Here is a 20,466-nt window from a genome sequence, read left to right as displayed (position 1 = left end):
AGAGAAGATTTACTAGGATGTTGCCGGGTCTTCAGGAGTTGAGTTACAGGGAAAGATTGAACAGGTCAGGACTTTATTCCTTGGAGCGTAAAAGAATGAAGGGGGATTTTATAGAGGTTTACAAAATTGAGGTATCGACAGAGTAAATGTGAGTAGGCTCTTTCCACTTAGATTAGGAGAGATAAATATGAGAGGACAATGGCTTTAGGGTGAAAGGGGAAAGGTTCGGGGGAACATTAGGGGGAACTTCTTTACTCAGAGAGTGGTGGAAGTGTGGAACAAGCTGCCATCTGACGTGGTAAATGTGGGCTCTTTCAAGTTTTAAGAATAAATTGGATAGATCCATGGATGGGAGAGATCTGGAGGGCTATGGACTGAGTGCAGGTCAATGGGACTAGCAGAATAAAGTTTCAGCACAGACTAGAACAGCTGAATGGCCTGTTTTCTGTGCTGTAGTGTTCTGTGATCCGCTCTCATTCCTGTCAGCCTCCCCCTTCTTAGTGCCCCACCCAGATTCTCCCAAATGGGAGCAGTTTACAGACCAGTTAGATCATAAGGCATAAAAACAGAATATGGCAGTTCGGCCCATCGAGTCCGCTCTACCCTTCCATCTTTTGTTCTTATGCCCTTCAGTCCACAATGTCGTGCTGAACTAATCAAATATCCGACTAAACTAATCTCTTCTGCCTAAATAATGGCCTCATCCTTCCATTTTCCTCACAATCATGTGCTCATCTAAATGTCTCTTAACAGTCTCCAGTGTATCTGCCTCTACCCCCACCTCAGGCACCCACCACTCTCTGCGTGAAAAAAGCTTATTCCGCAAATCTTCAAACGTACCCGTCTCACATTAAATGTAGTCCCTTTGGAGAAGGAAAATGGATCAGCCAAGATGGAATGGAGGAGCAGACTCGATGGGCTGAATGTCCTAATTCTGCTCCTGTATCTGCTGGTGTTGTTAGACATTTTAGTACTGGGAAAAAGATGCTATCTGTGTGTACCTCTTGTAGGACATAGAACATTACAGCACAGTACAGGCCTTTTAATCTACTCCAATATCAATCTAACTCTTCACTCCTACGAAACCCTCCATGTTTCTATCATCCATGTGCCTACCTAAGGCCCATGTCTCTAATGTATCTGCCTCTATCACCATGCTGGCAGCGAGTTCCACCCACTTCCCACTCTCTATATAAAAAACCACAACAACCACCTCTGATATCCCCTAAGCTTTCCTCCAAACACCTTAAAATTATGCCCTTTGGTGTTAGCTCTGGGAAAAAGTCTCTGGCCATCTATTCAATCTGAATGATAAGACTATCAGATCTCTTCACCCTCTGCTGCTCCAGATAAAACAACCCAAGTTGGTCCACCATTTCCTTGCATATATTCCTTGTAGTAGACATTATCCGTATCTGCTCCCAGAAGGTGGAAGAGGGAAAAGAAAATGGCCAGGGTGTTAGACAGCTATTATGGGGATGAATAAACGAACCAAATGATTCTGTTAGCCTCCTTGGATTGTTGCAGCGAAGGTGTGGCAGTGCACCATGTCATTTGTACTGATGTCCCCATTTGCCTGCGCAGGCCAAGGAGAAGATGAAGGAGGAATCCTGGAACATACACTTCTTCGAATTTGGCCGAGGGGTGTGCATGTATCGTACGAGCAAGACGCAGGACCTGGTGCTGAAAGGGCTGCCCGAGTCCCTGAGGGGAGAACTGTGGCTCCAGTTCTCAGGTACTGCACCGCTGAAACCAGAGAACCGACTGAGAGGGCGCACTCGGGGTGGGAGCCATGTTGTATGATGAGTCTTTGATGTAGTCTGTGGAGTGCAGAAGAATGAAGGTGGACCTCCTACCAGATACTGAAAGGCCTAGGTAGAGTGGATGTAGGAGAATGTTTCGTATAGTGGGGGAGTCCAGGACAAGAGGGAAACAGCCTCAGCGTACAGGGATGTCCCTTTTGAACAGGGCTGAGGAAGATGTTCCCATCCCACTCTTACACTAACCTATTTGCCTGTGACTTCCTCCACTGTTACACCAAGGTCCAACGCAAGCTTGAACGACGCTGAAGCCTACTGAATATCAGCTCTCCCAGCTGGGGCAGAGATCCAGGTGACTTCCTCCAGCCTTGTCCGTTGCATGTCACAAGCACCAAAAGAGTTAACCCTTGAGGAGCAAGGGCATAATGTTGAGACTTTACAGGACTGTGTTTGGAGTATTGTGAGCAGTCTAAGGAACAATGAGCTGGCTTTAGAGCGGCTCCAGAGAACGTTCATGAGCATTATCTCAGGAATGAAAAGGTTAACGTGTGAGGAGAGTTTGATGTCTCTGGGCCTGAATCTCCTGGAGTTTAGACGAATGAGCAGGGATTCCATTGAAACCTATCGAATATTGAAAGGCCTAGTCGGATTGGATGTGGTGAGGATGCTTCCTATAGTGGGCACAGTCTCCGAGCAGAGATGTGGAAGAATTTCTTTAGCCAGAGGGTGGTGAATCTGGGGAATTCATTGCTACAGACGGCTGGTGGAAGCCAAATCACTGGGTATGTTTAAAGTGGAGATTGATAGGTTCTTGATTAGTCAGGGTGTCAAAGGTTACGGGGGGGGGGGAGGAGGCAGAAAAATGGGATTGAGAGAGATAATAAATCAGCCATGATAGAATGGCGGAGCAGACTTATGGGCTGAATGGCCTAATTCTGCTCCTGTGGTCTTTGTTCCTTGTCACTATTTGGACATCCTTATGATTGTGTAACCTAATGGGGTTGAAAAGAAAAAAAAATCACCCATGGTAGAATGGTGGAGCAGACATGCTGGGCCAAATGGCCTCACTCTCCGATGTTTTACGGTCTCACTTGCTGTGCTGTGACGCTTGGCTGGGAAACACCCTTTACAATTAGATACCCGGTGCAGTGGCAGGGAAGAGCAATGAGAGACTGCTGAACCATTGAAAGATGTTCTGCCATTTGGTCTGATCGCAGTGGCCTGCCACCCACCTCCTTTCTATCGCCTTTCTTCCACAGAGTCACACAGCGTGCAGACAAACCCTTCAGTTCTACTCATCCATGCTGGACGTGGTGATAAGCTGTTCTATTTGACCCATGTCCCTCTGACCCTTTCCTGTCCACGCACAGCGCCTATCCAAACATCTTCAACATTGGCTTCATTTGTCATATGTACATCAAAGTAGTGAAACACATCTTTTAATGTCAGTGACCGAAACACTGCACTTGGGGTGCCAACACAGCATGCCCACAACTTACTAACCTGAATCCGGACTGTGGGAGGAAATCAGAGCAGCTGGAGGAAGCCCACACAGTCATAGGGAGAACGTACAGACAGGCATGAGAATGGGAATGGCTCGCTGGCTTTGGAAAGGGTTGCACTACCATGCCGTTCCTCTGCATGAGACCCTAAAAATCGACGTTAGCAGATTACAGCCAGTGTTTGTTGGTCTCTCGTAGGGGCCCTGAACGAGATGCTGACACATCCTGGGTATTACACCAGGTTGGTGACTGAGTCCATGGGCAGGAACACCCTGGCTACTGAGGAGATTGAGAGAGACCTGCACCGCTCAATGCCTGAACACCCGGCCTTTCAGAATGAGCTGGGCATCGCAGCCCTACGCAGGGTCCTGACAGCCTACGCCTTCCGTAACCCCAACATCGGCTACTGCCAGGTGAGACCTTCTACTCTCTCCAACCACACCAACATACCCTCGTTTCTCCATTAAAAACCCCTTCCCCATCCCCTCTCCCCTACTCACCTTCCCACCCCCACTCCCTCCCTACCTTTCCCTCTGAGCTTCCCTCCCCCACCTCCCACTCTCTCCTTACCCCTCCCCAGCTCCCCTTCTCCACCTTCCCCCCTCCCCAGCTTCCCCCTCCCCAGCTGCCCCTTCTCCCCCTCCCTTCCCCCTCCCCTCCCTAGCTTCCCCTTCTCCACCTTCCCCCTCCCCCAGCTGCCCCTTCTCCCCCTCCCTTCCCCCTCCCCAGCTCCCCTTCCCCTCCCCAGCTTCCCCTTCTCCACCTTCCCCCTCCCCCAGCTGCCCCTTCCCCTTACCCCTCCCCCAGCTGCCCCTTCTCCCCCTCCCCAGCTCCCCCTTCCCAGCTCCCCCTTCTCCCCTCCCCAGCTCCCCCTTCTCCACCTTCCCCCTCCCCAGCTTCCCCCTCCCCCAGCTGCCCCTTCCCCTTCCCCCTCCCCAGCTGCCCCTTCTGCCCCCTCTCCCCCTCCCCCCTTCCCACCCCCACTCCCTAACCTTTCCCTCTGAGCTTCCCTCCCCCACCTTCTCCCACTCTCTCCTTACCCCTCCCCAGCTCCCCCCTCTCCACCTTCCCCCCTCCCCAGCTTCCCCCTCCCCCAGCTGCCCCTTCTCCCCCTCCCTTCCCCCTCCCCAGCTCCCCTTCCCCTTCCCAGCTCCCCCTTCTCCCCTCCCCAGCTCCACCTTCCCCCTCCCCAGCTTCCCCCTCCCCCAGCTGCCCCTTCTCCCCCTCCCCAGCTGCCCCTTCTCCTCCCCAGCTCCCCTTTCTCCCCTCCCCAGCTCCCCCTTCTCCACCTTCCCCCTCCCCAGCTTCCCCCTCCCCCAGCTGCCCCTTCTCCTCCTCCCTTCCCCCTCCCCAGCTGCCCCTTCTGCCCCCTCTCCCCCTTCTCCCCCTCCCCCCTTCTCACCCCTCTCTCGTCCTCCTGCCTTTCAGTTCAAGAAGCCAGTTTTCAGCGAAACCGGATATTGAAAGGCCTTGATGGAGTGGACATGGAGAGTCTAAGAGTAGATTACTCAGCCTCAGTGTAGAGGGGCATCCATTTAGAACAGAGATGAGGAATTTCTTTAGCCAGATTGTGGTGAATCTGTGGAATTCATTGTAATGGACGGCTGCAGAGGGGATGTCATTGGTCTACTTAAAGCAGAGGTTGATAGGTTCTTGATTGGTCAGTTCATCCCAGGTTACAGGGAGAAGGCAGGAGTGGGGTTGAGAGGGAAGGTGACAGTATGGTGGAGTAAACCAGATGGGCTGAATGGCCTAATTCGGCTCCTATGTTGTATGGTTTTAATGATGTTGTTTAGTTTTTACCTCTCTGTGGGACCTGCGTGTGGTATTGCTCCTGGGTGCAGCTTTCTCTGACCTGGCTCAGATCTCTTGACTTACTGTGCACAGGCCATGAACATCGTCACATCTGTTCTCCTCCTGTACTGCAATGAAGAAGAAGCGTTCTGGCTCTTGGTCGCGCTTTGCGAGCGAATGCTTCCGGATTACTACAACACCAGGGTGGTCGGTGAGTTTGACTAGCTGCCTACTTCCCCTCAGCAGTTCGAGCTGACCATAGAGTCACTGACATGCCATGAAATTTGTTGTTTTGTGACTGTAGTACAAGATTGAAGATTAAAGATAGTTTCGTGTCATTTCCATGAAGGAGAACAAAATAATTGCTACTGTATATCCAATGCAGCACAAAAAAAGCCACAATAAATATAAATGCTTAAGTATAAATATAAATAAAGATAAGCAGGCACAATATTGATTTTATGTCCACAAAGTGACACTGGGCTTAGGGGTGCCTGTACATAAGGTGGCTGGCAGGAAATGATGAAGTGTGGGTGTGGAGGGGCTGATCAGTTGTTGTACAGTGCAATACATAAAAATTACCGTAAATTCCAGTGTATAAGCCGACCCCTTATTTTCAGGGTTAAAAAAGTGACTTTTTCATGTTACATTTGTATAAGCCGACCCCTTTTGTAGAGGTTTTTGACTTAACCAGAAAAGATCACAAGATCTCACATGCCGGTACTCAGCTTTGCCGGATCCAGAACCGGGAAATTTTCTGAACTGGTACCTGCTAAGAAAACAGGCCTACACATTGTAGAGCGTTATAAAGCAAATTCTTAATAAATAAATCAGGGAGGGAAGTTTTGGATTGAGTTCCAAATGGTAAAGAATCCTCTGAAATGTAACCCCGTGAAACCATTTAGCGCCCATCGTAATCTCATTAAAACTTAACACGGGGCGGTGGGATCAGTACGTCTACTCAGTATTGAGTTTGCGACCACCATGTACAAAAGATTAAAATGAATACGATATGATGCTGGCTTCAAGCTGAAGGTTGGTGATTTTGCTAAAGGAACGAATAATTCTGCAGCTGCTAAGTTTAGTGTAAATGAGAAATGAGTGAGAGAGTGGAGAAAGGCAGAGGACAGGCTGAGGGAAATGCCAAAGACAAAATGTGCAAACCGCAGGAAAACATGCCAGTGGCCAGAACTGGAAGAAAAAGTTTGAGAGTGGGTGAATCACCGGCGATCGTCCGGATACATTGTTACCAGAGAAATGATTCGAGTTCAAGCGTTGAAATGGGCCGGAAAACACCGTGAGGTCAGTGAAAATTTCAAAGCCACGTGAAGTTGATGCACCCGATTTATGAATAGACATGATCTTGTGTTGAGACAAAAAACAAAGATTGCTCAGAAGTTGCTGAGCTACCTTGAGAATAAGGTTATGGCCTTCCAATCGTTTGTAATCAAGCAATGAAAGGTACGTTCCTACCCGCTCTCACTGGGTGAGACACCAATGTTCTTTGATTTTGCTGGCAACTGCACTGTCAATCAGAAGGGGGAGAAACAACTAGACACGAGAAGCAACATTTTACTGTCGTGTTAACGTGTATGGCTGATGGGACCAAAGTTTTGGATTGAGTTCCAAATGGTAAAGAATCATTTTGACAGTCCTTGTCAAAACAACTAGACACAAGAAGCAACATTTTACTGTCATGTTAACGTGTATGGCTGATGGGACCAAACTACCACCGATGGTGATTTTTAAAAGGGAAACATTCCCACAGAAAGAAAAATTCCCACAGGGTGTTGATTATGTTCAAGAACACTGCTGGATGGACGAAGTGGGTTGCTTGAAGTGGGTTAAAGAGGTGTGGCGTCGACATTCCAAAGGTTTCAGGAAGGGAAAGTCGCTACTTGTCTGGGACATGTTCAAAGCGCACTTGTCAGGTGAGACAAAAGCAGCACTGAAAGCAGAAACTATGGACATTGCAGTCAACATCGGTGGTTTGATGGCTGTGCTCCAGCCACGAGATGTGAGTTTAAACAAACTCTGAACGTTTGATGACAACAGCGTGTACAAGTAAATAGAGAAACAATGTGTTTCGTAGATCTTTTGTGTATATTTCATAAGTGTTTGTATTTTCTTTTGTATTTGACTCAAAAAAACAGCCAATAAATACGACCTGTCTTTTGTGTATTCGTTTTCCAAAGTTGGCACCCTCTGTATAAGCCGACCCCCTAATTTTAGGACCAAAATTTAGGGCCAAGTTCTCGGCTTATACACCGGAATTTACAGTGCTATAAATTATTATTAAAATATATTTTAAAAAGGGCAAGAAGAGAGGAAAGTATTTACTGTTAATGGGTTTTTATACTCGAGATTTTGCAGATACTGGAAATGTTGAGCAACACACAAGATGCTGGAGGAATTCAGCGGCTCGGGCAGCATCTATGGAGAGGAATAAGCAGTCACCTTTTCTTTCTTTCTAAATATTTTTATTATTAATAATATGGACAGAATACAAATGATATATTAATAAAGAAATTACAAACATACAAATTCCATTACAGATGAAAAAATACATAAACAATAGTTACAGTATAAATGAGTTTACCAAGACATATACAGTCACCTTTTCAGGTTGACACCCTTCATCAACACTGGTGTTCATGGGTTTATGGGCTATTCAGAAATCTGATGGTGGAGGGGAAGTGTTCCTAAAATGTTGAGCTCCTCCACGATGGTAGTAACGAGAAGAGGGTGGGTCAGGGTTTTTAATGATGGAGCCACCTTTTTAGCCGTTGTCTTTTAAAGGTGACCTCGATGCTGGGGAGACAAGTCCCTATGGTGGAGCTGGCTGCGTTTACAGCTTTTTGCAGTTTTTTCCGATCCTGTGTAGTGGCCCCTCCACACCAGATGGTGATGCAGCCAGTTAGAATGCTCTCCATGGTACACCTGTGAGTCTTTGGTGACATATCAAGTGTGACTTGCTGCCTGCCTCCCCTCATTGGGCCCTATTAGAGGTGGATACGAACTCTCAGAGTGGGACAGCACGGAATCAGGCCATTTGGTCCATCATCTCAATGCTAGCTCCTGTTTTGTCCATCTGTGCCAATGTTATTTGCCTGCATTTGGGCCTTATCCTTTTACACCTCACCTATTTCAATGTTTGTCTAAATTCCTTGTAAACCTAATAACCGTTTCTGATTCCACCATCTGCTCTGGCAGCGAGTTTCACATTTCATCCACTGTGTGTGTGTGAAAGACTCACCCCTCAGATCCTCTTTAAACCACCTTCCTCTCACCTTACATTTCTGCCCTCCGTTTTTTTGTAATCTCTTAGAGATTTACCACGATATTCTGAGTAGTCAAAGTGGAATTTATTGTCATTTGCAATTAAAAACTTGCGTGCAGCAACATCACGGATACAGTGTCAGATAAACAGCAATCACTCATTAATCATAAGTGAAAAGTTCAGAGGAAATGAATTATCAAAGAACACTTATCTCACCATACACTACCCAGCCTTGTGGGTATTCACTGTAAATACAAAGAACACAGTAGGATCAGTGTGCACAAGCAAGACAGATAAACAACCAATGTGCAGAAGACAAGCTGTGCAATTGCAAAAAGAAAATAATAATAATACTAAATAAGCTATAAGTATTGAGAATTTGATATGAAGAGTCCTTGAAAATGAGCCTATAGGTTGTGGGAACATTTCAATGATGGGACAAGCGAAGTTGAGTGAAATCATCTGCACTGGTTCAGGAGTCCGATGATCGAGGGGAATAACTGATTCTGAACCTGGTGATGTGAGTCCTGAGACTCCTGTACCCTTCTTCCTATTGGCAGCAGTGAGTGGAGAGCATGTCCTGGGTGTTGGGGTTCATTGATGCTGGATGCTGCTTGCCTGTGACAATGCTCTCTATATACACACAATTAAACACTTTTTACAAGAAAGAGCAGATTTAGAAACACCCATTTTAGATCAAAATGATCATAGTGCTGCCAAACTGTAGTGGTTAGGGTTTTATTTACACAGAGAGTAGTGGGTGTGTGAAACAGCGGGGTAGTGGTAGAGGCAGGTATATTAGGGACATTGACGAGTCTTGGATAGGCACATGGATGATAGAAAAATGGACGGTTATTTGGGAGGGAAGGGTTAGGTTGATCTTACAGCAGATTAAAGGGTCAGCACAACATTGGGCTGAAGGGTCTGTGTCATGCAGTTGTGTTCTATGTTTTAAGTATATTGCATCTTATCAAGCTGTGAAAGTACGATCTGGAAACAGAAAATGGCTGCAAAGAGAGATTCTTGCAATTCCAGTCCGGTGTATTGATTGATTAAATGATCTCAGTTGTATCCACGGAAACTGAAGGGAGAGGTTTGCTGTGACATTTTGCAATTGAGGTTCCAGTGAACCGGATTATTACTGTCACAGGTACGGAATTACAGAGAAATTCCACACGGATCATTCCATACATATACATCGAGGCAGTACAAGGAAATGGATAGACGAAAGTAGTGCCACAGTCATAGAGAAAGTGCAAAGGTGGTCAAAGTTGGGTTCATTGTCATCTGCATGAGGCCATGTACAAGTTATTCTGAAATTGTATAAGACATTAGTGAGGCCTGATTTGGAGTATTTTGTGCAGTTTTAGTCACCTACTGACAGGAAAGATGTAAATAAGGTTGAAAGAGTACAGAGAAAATTTACAAGGATGTTGCCAGGTCTGGGAGACCTGAGTTATAGGGAAAGGTTGAATAGGTTAGGACTTTATTCCCTGCAGTGTAGAAGATTGAGAGGAGATTTGATAGAGGTATACAAAATTATGAGGGATATAGTTATGATAAATGCAAATAGGTTTTCTCCACTGAGGTTGGGTGGAACTACGACTAGAGGTCATGGGGTTAAGGGGAACATGAGAGGAGACTTCTTCACTCAAAGGGTCATGGGCGTGTGGAAGAGCTGCCAGTGCCAAGTGGTGCAGGCGAGCTCGATTTCAATGTTCAAGAGAAGTCTGGTTAGGTACATGGATGGTAGGGGTATGGAGGGCTAGGGTCCTGGTGCAGGTCGATGGGAGTAGGCAATTTAAATGGTTTGGCACAGTCTAGATGGGCTGTATTCTTCTATGACTTTATGTGCACAGGTGCAATAAAAAGCTGACTTGCAGCCTCACAGGCACAGAGCATCAATAACATCAGATGTGTAGGAGCCATGACAGTGTACGTTGAGAGACCAGAAGCTCCTTTTCATACCGGATGTCCAGTGTAAAAGTGGGGCAGAGGCTGCCCTGAGCCTGTTCTTTATGCGTAATCACTAACATAGAACGTGAACAGGCCTTTCAGCCCTTGTTGTTGTCCCGAACGAATTAAATTAGCAATCAAATGCCTAACTAAACCCAATCCCTTATGCCTACACAAGTCCGTACCCTTCCATTTTCCTCCCATTCATGTGCCTATCTAAACATCTCTTAAAAGTCTCTGATGTGTCTGCCTCTAACGCCATTCCAGACATCCACCAGTCTCTGTGTAAAAAAAAAAGGCTTTCCCCTCACATCCCCTTTGAAATTACCTCCCCCCTCCTTAAATGCATGCCCTCTGGTATTAGACATTTCAACCCAAGGAGAAAAAAATACTGTCTGTCTACTTTACCTATGCCCCTCGTGATCTTATAAACCTCTGTCAGCTCTCTCCTCAGCCACCAGAGACAACCAAGTCTGTCCAAGCTCTCATTATATCACATGCCCTCTAATCCAGGTAACATCCTGGTAAACCTCTTCTCCACTCTCTCCTAAGCCTGACATGCTAAGACTTGTGATTTCAGCCGTTGGTTGTATGTCTTTCTGTGACTGCTGTTTCAGGTGCTCTGGTGGATCAGGGTGTGTTTGAGGACCTCACGCGGGATCATCTCCCCCACCTGTACGATTGGATGCAGGAACTGGGTGTCATCAGCACCATCTCTCTCTCCTGGTTCCTCACCCTCTTCCTCAGCGTCATGCCCTTCGAGAGTGCCGTCGTCGTCGTCGACTGTTTCTTCTATGACGGCATTAAGGTCATTTTCCAGGTGTCCCTGGCGGTGCTGGAGGCCAACATGGAGAGGCTGTTGAACTGCTCGGACGAGGGGGAGGCCATGACCATACTTGGCAGGTGATTGGCAGTCTCATTCAGAACCTGTACTCGCTGGGGTTAGAAGAATTCAGACTCCTGTTTATTTCATTGATGTACTGTATGTCATGAAATCTTTTGTTTTATGGCAGCAGTACAGTGTAAAATGTACTATAAATTGCATTAAGAAATATATATATATATATAAAAACATTAAATAATTAGTGCAGGAACAGTGGGGTAGTGTGAATGGGTTCATGGACTATTCAGGAATCTTGACGATGGAGGGGAAGAGGCTGTTCCTGAAACGTTGTGTGTGCTTCTTCGGGCTTCTGTGCCTCCTCCCTGATGGTTGTAAGTAGAGGAAGCCATGTCCTGGATGGTGGGTGTCGTTAATGATTGCCACCCTTTTGAAACATCTCCTTTTGAAGGTGTCGTTGATGGTGGGGAGGTTAGTGCCCAAGGATGGAGCTGGCTGAGTTTACAGTCGTCTGTGGCTTTTTAAATCCTGCCCAGTGATGCAAATAGATAGAATGCTCTGCATACATTTCGGTGACTCACCAAATCTCCCCAGACTCCTAATGAATTTAAGCCTTTAGTATGCCTTCTTCATAACTGCATCAATATGTTGGGCCCAGTATAGATCAAACGACCAAGTCATTGGGTATACTTCAAGCAGAGGTTGATGGGTTCTTGATTACTAAGGGCTTCAAAGGTTGCGGGGAGAAGGTAGGAGAACGGGGTTGAGAGATAATAAATCAGCCATGGTGGAATGGTAGAGCAGACTCGATGGACCGAATGGCCTAACTCTTCTCCTGTGTCATATAGTCCAACAATAACAGAATGTAGAATAAAGTGTAATAGCTACAGATAAGGAGAGAGGTTTGTGTCAATAGTCACATGCACGTCAAAAGTAACAGTGAAATGGGGTTTGTGTGAAGTCGTATCAAATCAGCAAAGATTGTGCTGGGCAGCCCGCAAGTGTCGCCATGTTTCCAATGCCAACGTAGCGTGCCCACAGCTCACTTTAGAATGTGGGAGGAAACTGGAGCTCCCAGAGGAAAGTGCAGTGCAGGCCGACAATAAGGTGAGGGGTCATAAGTCAGTGAATTATGAGGTCAGGAGTCTCTCTTGTTCTCGGGGACTGGTCATTAGTGGGTTAGGAGCTGTCATTGAGCCTGGTGGGATGTGCTTTCAGGTATTTGCATCTTCTGCCCGATGTGAACTTTCCTCAGTGTGGACTTACGTTAATGTGATTGTTCGATTATCATTTCCCCGAGTGTTTGCTGTGGCGGCTGTGCGGAATAAACTGACTCTGCCTTTTCCTCAGATACCTGGACAATGTCTGCAATGCACAGTCTGCTTCCCCTCCTATCCCACACCTGCACGCGATACTCACCGGTGGCGATGACCTGCCATCACAGGTTGACATCTTTGAACTGATTAAGGCATCATACGAGGTAAGCATGGGCGGGCATCAGCACCTCTCTTGCCCTTCCCCAACTCAACCCAACCCAACCCAGCGCTCTTCTGCTTACAGACAGGGGTTCTGCAGAAGTGTGGCAATTGATCTGTCTGTGTGCCTATAGAGAAGGAGGCTACTCCTACTTTTTGTTCTATTTACAAGTCTATTCACCAGCAAAACACTACACAATCATCTTATTTATTTTTAGACCCTAAGACCATAGGTCATAGGAGTAGATGTAGTCCATTTGGCCCATTGAACCTGCTGCACCATTCCAGCATGGCTGATTTATTATCCCTTTAACCTCATTCTCCTGTATTCTCCCTGTAACCTTTGACACTTTTAGTAATGAAGAATCTATCAACCTCCACTGAAATATACCCAGTGTCTTGGCCTCCACAGTCACCTGTGACAATGAATTTCTCAGATTCACTACCTTCTACCAAAGAAAGAACTCCTCATCTCCATTCCAAATGGACATCCCTCTATTCTGAGGCTGTGCCCTCTGGTTGGTCCTAGACTCACTCGATAGGAAACATTCTCTCCACACCAACTCTATCCAGGCCTTTCAATATGAGATCCCCTGTCATTCTTCTAAACTCCAACAAGTACAGCCCCAAAGCTGCCAAACGCTCCTTATACATTAACCCTTCATTCCTGGAATAATTCCAGTGAATCTCCTCTGGATCCTCTCCAATGCCAGCATGTCTTTTCTTAGGTAAGGGCCCCAAAACTGCTCACAGTACTCCAAGTGCGGTCTGACCAATGCTGTATAAAGCCTCCGCTGTACATTCTTGCTTTTGTATTCTGGTCTTCTGGAAATGAATGTTAACCTTGCATTTACCTTCCTCACCATAGACTCAACCTGCAAATTCACCTTTAGGGAATCCTGCACAAGGACTCCCAAGTCCGTTTGCACCTTAGATTTTTGTAACTTAGAAGGTAGTCGACCCTTTCATTTCTGCTGTCAAAGTGCATGACCGTTCACTCCCTGACACTGTATTCCAGCTGCCATTTCTTTGCCCATTCTGCTAAATTGTCTAAGTCCCTCTGTAGCCTCTCTACTTCCTCAAAGCTACCTGCCTCTTCACCGATCTTCATATCATCGGCAAACTTTGCAATAAAGCCATCAATTCTATCACCAAATCATTGACATAAAACATAAATAGAATCAATCCCATCACAGACCCCTGTGGAACACCACTAGTCACCGGCAGCCAGCCAGAAAAGACTCCCTTTATTCTCACTCTTTGCATCCTGCCAAACAGCCACTGCTTTATCTGCTAGAATGTTTCCTGTAATACTATGGGCTTGTAGCTTGTTAAACAGCCTCATGTGTGGCACCTTGTCAAAGGCTTCTGAAAATCCAAGTACACAACATCAACCGGTTTCCATTGTCTGTCACGCTAATTGTTTCTTCAAAGAATTCCAACAGATATGTCATGCAAGATACTCCCTTGAGGAAACCATGCCGACTATGGCCTATTTTATCATGTGCCTCCAAGTACCCTGAGACCTCATCCTTAATAATTGACTCCACCATCTTCCCAACCACTGATGTCAGACTAACTGGCCTACAGTTTCCTTTCTTCTGCCTTTCTCCCTTTTTGAAGAGTGGAGTGACATTTGCAATCTTTCAGTCTTACAGAATCATCCCAGAATCTAGTGTTTCTTGAAAGATCATTGCTAATGCCTCCACAATCCCTCAGCCCCCACTTTCAGTACTCTGGAGTGTACACCATCTGGTCCTGGTGACTGATCCACCTTTAGTTTCCCAAGAACCTTCTCTCTAGTTATGGCAACTTCACATTTCATGCCCTTGACTCTCCCACCATACTGCTTGTGTCTTCACAAAATACTACTTCAATTTGTCCCGCATTTCATTGTCTCCCATTATGACCTCCCAGCATTGTCTTACTGCAGTCCGATATCCACTCTCACCTCTCTTTTACACCTTATGTATCTGTCATCCTCTTTAACATCATTGCCTAGCTTTCTTTACCTTTTTAAGTTTAGCTTTTAAAAGCTTCCCAATCCTCTAACCATCCGCTAATTTTTGCTTTGTTATATGCCCTCCCTTTGACTTTTATGTTGGTTTTGACTTCTCTTGTTAGCCACGGTTGTGCCATCATCTTTCCTTTAGAACATTCCTTCCTCTTTGGGATGTATCTATCCCGTGCCTTCTGAATTGCTTCTAGAAATTGCAGCCATTGCTGCTTTGCCGTCATCCCTACCAGTGTTCTTTTCCAATCAATTCTGGCCAATTCCTCTCTCATTCCCCTGTAATTTCCTTTGCTCCTCTGTAATACAGATACATCTGACTTCAGCTTCTCCTTCTCAGATTTCAGGGTGAGTTCGATCATATTATAATCACTTTCCCTTAAGGGTCTGTTACCTTAAGCTCTCTAATCAATTCTGGTTCATTGCACAACACCCAATCCAGAATAGCGGATCCGCTAGTGGGCTCAACCATGAGCTGCTCTAAAAAGTCATCTCACAGACATACTAGAAATTTCCCTCCTAGAATCCAGCAGTAACCAGCATCTTTGGAATTTGGGAGGAAACTGGAGCACCTGGAGAAAATACACACAGTCATGGGGAGAATGGGCAGACAGTGATGGGGATTACAGCCAGCTTGCTGATGCTGCAACAGTGTTACATTAACCTCTAAACTGCTGTGCTGCTCAAAAATAAACTATTTCAAATTCAGATTTATTTAGCATATGTATATTGAAACATACAGTGAAATGCATCGTTTCCTTTAATCAACAACCTAAGGATGTGCTGGGGGCAGCCCACAAATTTCACCACACATTCCAGCATCAGCGCAACGTGTCCAGAGTGTTCTGCAGAGCAACACAAGAATAAAAGATGGTGCGAAACAAACCCCTTTCCCAGCATCTCATCCTCCCAGATATCCACCCCACTCACGCACACAAATATGGCTCCAAGCACAGGACAGTATCAAAGTAAAACACAATTATTGCCATCTTCAACATATTCAAGCCTGCGGGACCCAAGTTACACACACAGACACACATACATGAACACTCATCGAGTCTGTCTATCCATTACTCTCACACTCACTCTCACACTCACTCTCACACTCACTCTCACTCACATTCACTCACTTACTCTTTCACAAACTCTGTCTCTCATACCAATAGGCTGGTAGAATACCTTGCCACTGTAGCGGCAGGATTTGCAGCTGCAAGGAGAAAGTGCACTAACTCTAGTCTTGTTGCAACTTCCACACCCCCAACATGCTCTGACTTCCTGCCCCTCAGTGGCACCATCCTTCTCTGACGTTTGAGGGACATTGGTGTCTAATGCTCGTCTGGAGAGCCATTGAGGTTGGAGCTGAAAGGGTGGGCAGTGTGGGCTGAGATCTCCTCCCTCAGGACTGCTTCGTTCTTCTCTCTTTAGAAGTTCGGCTCGATCCGAGCGGAGGCGATTGAGCAGATGCGTTTCAAGCAGAGACTGAAGGTGATTCAAACCCTGGAGGACTCAGCCAAGCGGAGTGTGGTAAGGGACACGCACGGAGATGGCTAGCAGTCTCCACGGACCTAAAAGAAAGTGGTTGGCGCATGGGACAGGAACAACAACATTTGGGAGAGATGGACTCTGGAGTTGGGAAGGGCGGAAATCTGGCAGTGCAGGGAAGGTACACTCTTGATTGAAGCAGGGAAAGCACTTAATTTACTTAGAACATTACAGCACAGTACAGACCCTTCGGCCCACGATGTTGTGCTGACCTTGTAACATGCTTTAAGATCATTCTAGCCCTTCTCTCACACATACTTACCTACTTACTTTCTGCCCATTATGCCTGCTGACAGCAGTAAAGGTCCTCCATCTCTGCCTGTCCTTGTCCAAAATTACTTTGTGTCTCGGTCTTGGCTTCCTTCATTGTGCCAGTTGCGTCCTCTCAGATTTCACTGCTATCAGCCATGCAAATCTTGTGTGGAAACTCGGGAATACCGTAGCACACGAGTGGAGAAGGGTTCTTCATTGCTGTTTCCAGCAGTTTTGTTTGACCAGTCTGGGTTGTTACCCTGAGATGAAACCCCTCCCCTTGAACCTGGAGGACCAGTGTACCACCTCTGTCTGCCCTCTACCCTTTGACCTGTGTGGCATGGGTGACCCCACCAAGACCCAAAGCACAAAGCCCTGACGCCAGCCAGCACAGCTCTCTGAGTCACTAAAGCACACAAACCTTCAAACCGTGACAAGGTTGTGGTCCTTTTGGAGGGCCCTCCGACATAGCCCTCAATTTTTATCATCTATGTTCCTTTATAAAATTGTGGTGACACTCGGCAGTTCAGGCAGTGTCTGGGACCAAGAGTTAACATTTCAGATAACAAATTCTGCATTGGAATCGGTTATTACTGTCGCACACACTGAGATACAGTGGAAAGCTTGTTCACACAGATCAGATCATCACACAGTGCATTGAGATAGAACAAGGTAAAACAATAACAGAATGCAGAATAAAGTGTCACAGTTACAGAGAAAGTGCAGTGCAGGCAGACAATTGGGGCAAGATCATAACAAGGTAGATTGTGAGGTCAAAGTCCATCTTATCGTACTAAGGAACTTTAATAACAGTGGGGTAGAGGTGGTCTTACAGCCTGGTGGTATGTGCTTCAGGCATTTGTATCTTCTGCCTGAATCATCAACAGCCGAGAGCCATAGAGAAGGTTGGGGAGGGGGCGAGTTGGGGAGTAAGTTGGAAGGGCAAATATGTGAGGGTCAGTAGGCGTGGGAATGTCTCTTAGGTGAGACATGGGTTGCTGAGATGGTTTTGGTGTTAATGTGTTGATAGAGGAAGGTGGAGACGGGCAAAAGACCCTTGTAGGAGTTCGGAAATGCTGCAAATGTTGGGCCAGGCCAGGAAACTCAGAGCAGATTCTGGATAGGCCAGGTAGCATCGTTATGGAGTGATAATGGTACCCATGGGTGACCTGCAGTGGAATTTGACAGTTCTGATACAGGTTAAAAAAAAATCTGAATCACTTTTATTATCAGACATGAGAGATCCTGCAGATGCTAGAAATCCAGAGTAACACAAAATGCTGTGACACTCAGCAGGTCAGGCAGCATCTATGGAGAGGAATAAACGGTCAAGGTTACAGCCTGAGGTCCCTCACCACTCTCTTAGGTGGTGAGAAGTGAGTTGCTTTGTGGCAGTGGTACGGTGTAGTGAAATAAAATTACTATAAATTACAAAATAAATAGTGCAAAAATAAAGGAATAGTGACGTGATGTTCATAGACTGTTCAGAGATCTGGTGACGGAGGGGAAGAAACTAGTCCTGAAACATTCCGATTGTGTGTCTCCAGGCTTCACACCTCCTCCTGGTTGGTAGCATTGAGAAGAGGGCATGTCCTGGGTGATGGGGGTCCTTCTTGCTTTTTGAAGATGCCCTCGATGGTGTGGAGGGTTGATCCTGTGATGGAGCTGGCTCAGCTTACAACATAAAAGAGTTTTTAAAGTGATGGTCGTCATCGCGGGTCACATCATCAGCTTGCTCCACCAGTCACCTCTGTTTCCTGAATCTGTTTCAGGTGCGTGCCATTCTGACGGATACTGCCTTCAGCATCGAGGAACTGGAGGAGCTCTACGTGCTTTTCAAGGTTAGAGCTGTCGTGAATTACACATTAATGGTCAGTCCAGTCGGGTCACCCTGAAGCAGCAGCTGATGTGGATGGATCAGGGAAAGTCTCCAGATGGTGCAGAGGAGATCCTGGCATGAGGAGAGGTGGCTAAAGTCAAGACTACTCAGAATCAGTCAGGTTTATTATCACTGATGTATGTTGTGAAATTTGATGTTTTGCTGCAGCAGTACAGTGCGATACATAAGGAAAACTAAATTACAATAAGAAATACAAGACATAAGCAAGTAGTGCAAAAACAGCGAAATAGTGAGCCAATTACAAGCAGATAATCTGCAGCAAGCAACACACTCAAAATGCTGGGGGAACGAGGTAGTGTTCATGGGTTCACTGTCTATTTGGAAATTTGATGATGGAGCAGAAGCTGTTCCTAAAACGTTGAGTGTGTTGTGGTTACTATTCTATAGATTCATTGAATATGCCCACAAGAAAGTGAATCTCAGGGTTGTATATGGTGACATATATGTACTTTGACAATAAAATTTACTTTGAACTTTTCAGCCACCTGCGCCTCCTCCCTGACAGTAGTAATGAGGCGAGGGAGTGTCCCAGTTGGAAAGGGGCTTCAAAGGCGAGTGCTGTCTTTTGAAGGTGTCAATGATAGCACCCATGATGGAGCTGACTGAGTTTACAACCCTCTGCAGCTTTTTCCGATCCTGTGCAGTGAGCTCTCCATACCAGACAGGGATGCAATCTGTTAAAATGCTCTCCACAGTACATCTAGAAACCTGCAAGATTCTCCTCAAACTGCTAATGAAATATAGCTGCTGTCATGCCTTCTTTGTAGTTGCATCGATATGTTGGGTCCAGGATAGATCCTCAGAGATGGTGACACCCAGGAATTTGAAACTGCTCACCCTTTCCACTGCAGACCCCTTGATGCGAACTGGCATGTGTTTTCTTCACCTCCTCTTCCTGAAGTCCACAATCAATCCCTTGGTCTTATTGATGTTGAATGCAATCAGCGGATCGATCTCATTCCTGTATGCCTCCTCATCACCATCTGAAGTTCTGCCGACAAACATGCTGTCACCAGCAAGTATGGCATAGTCTCCAAATGCTTTGGAAAAACTGCCCCTCCTCACCCACCCCTTCCTGCGGTGGGCTCAGATTGCAGTGTCAAACATTTCCACCTTTCACAAATGAGAGAAATTCTGGAAATCAAAGCTGGAGGATCTCAGCAGGCCAGGCAGCATCTGAGAAAAAAGTACAGTCAACGTTTTGGCAGGACTGGAGAGAAGAGGGTGAGCAGTTGGATATAGAAGGGAGGAAGAAGCATAAGGTGATGGGTGAAACCAGGAGGGAGGGGAGGGGTGAGTAAAGAGTTGATTGGCGAAGGAGATAGAGGGCTGGAGAAGGGGGAGGACAGAAGGCCATGGAAGAAAGAAAAGGGGGAAGCAGAGAAGGTGAGAAAGGGAATGGGGAATAGAGAAGGGTGGGAGAGGAACATGACCAGAAGTTCATGCCAGATGGAATATAAGGTTTGCTCCTCCACCTGTGTGGCCTCATTGCGACAGTAGAGGAGGCCGTGGATGGACACGTCAGAATGGGAATCGGGTGGCCACTGGAGATCCCGCTTTTTCTTGCGGATGGAGCGTAGGCAGCAACTTTTTCTCACTGGCTCACTCTGTGGAGTTCAGGGAGGGGCAGCCGAGGGAACACACACCAGTCCTCATCGAGGGGTCAGTACCCTTTCTGAATGTCAGAATCTGAAGACCTGTCCTGGCCCCAACACGTTGACGCAACTGCAAAGAAGGCACAACAGCACTACAGAGGGTCGTGGACTTGGCCAGCTCCACCAGACTCTCCAGCATCGAGGACATCTTCCAGGAGCAATGCCTGAAAAAGTTAGCATCTATCATTAAGGACACCCCTTACCCAGGAAATGGCCTCTTCTCGTTGCTACCATCGAGGAGGAGGTACAGGAGCCAAAGACACACACTCAACATTTTAGGAACAATTTCTTTCCCCTCCACCATCAGATTTCTAAATAGACACTGAACCCATTGACACTTAGTTACTGCCTGTTACTCCACTGGTGTTTAGGGCAGCTATGAAGGCTCTCCGTCTCTGGCGGTGTTCAGGGCTTCCTTCATCGTGTCTGTAGCTTTCTCTCAGTTTTCACTACTGTCAGCCATGCAAGTCCCGGGTGGAATACCGTCACACTCCGATG

At 46.5% G+C, this 20,466-nt stretch overlaps 1 protein-coding gene across 1 annotated transcript in view; it reads left to right on the top strand.

Moving 5' to 3' along the window:
- Nucleotides 1-20,466, top strand: part of LOC132405689 (TBC1 domain family member 9B) — an 87,477-nt gene that overhangs the window by 41,492 nt on the left and 25,519 nt on the right. The window contains exons 9-15 of the mRNA XM_059990696.1: nucleotides 1,585-1,735; nucleotides 3,461-3,675; nucleotides 5,150-5,267; nucleotides 10,910-11,195; nucleotides 12,484-12,613; nucleotides 16,045-16,143; nucleotides 18,186-18,254. Coding sequence (XP_059846679.1) covers nucleotides 1,585-1,735; nucleotides 3,461-3,675; nucleotides 5,150-5,267; nucleotides 10,910-11,195; nucleotides 12,484-12,613; nucleotides 16,045-16,143; nucleotides 18,186-18,254 — 1,068 coding nt within the window. The remainder of the gene's footprint in view (nucleotides 1-1,584; nucleotides 1,736-3,460; nucleotides 3,676-5,149; nucleotides 5,268-10,909; nucleotides 11,196-12,483; nucleotides 12,614-16,044; nucleotides 16,144-18,185; nucleotides 18,255-20,466) is intronic.

The sequence above is a fragment of the Hypanus sabinus genome, chromosome 15, assembly GCF_030144855.1.
Source record: "Hypanus sabinus isolate sHypSab1 chromosome 15, sHypSab1.hap1, whole genome shotgun sequence".
Taxonomy (NCBI): Eukaryota; Metazoa; Chordata; class Chondrichthyes; order Myliobatiformes; family Dasyatidae; genus Hypanus; species Hypanus sabinus.
This window is presented reverse-complemented; position numbering and strand designations above follow the sequence as displayed.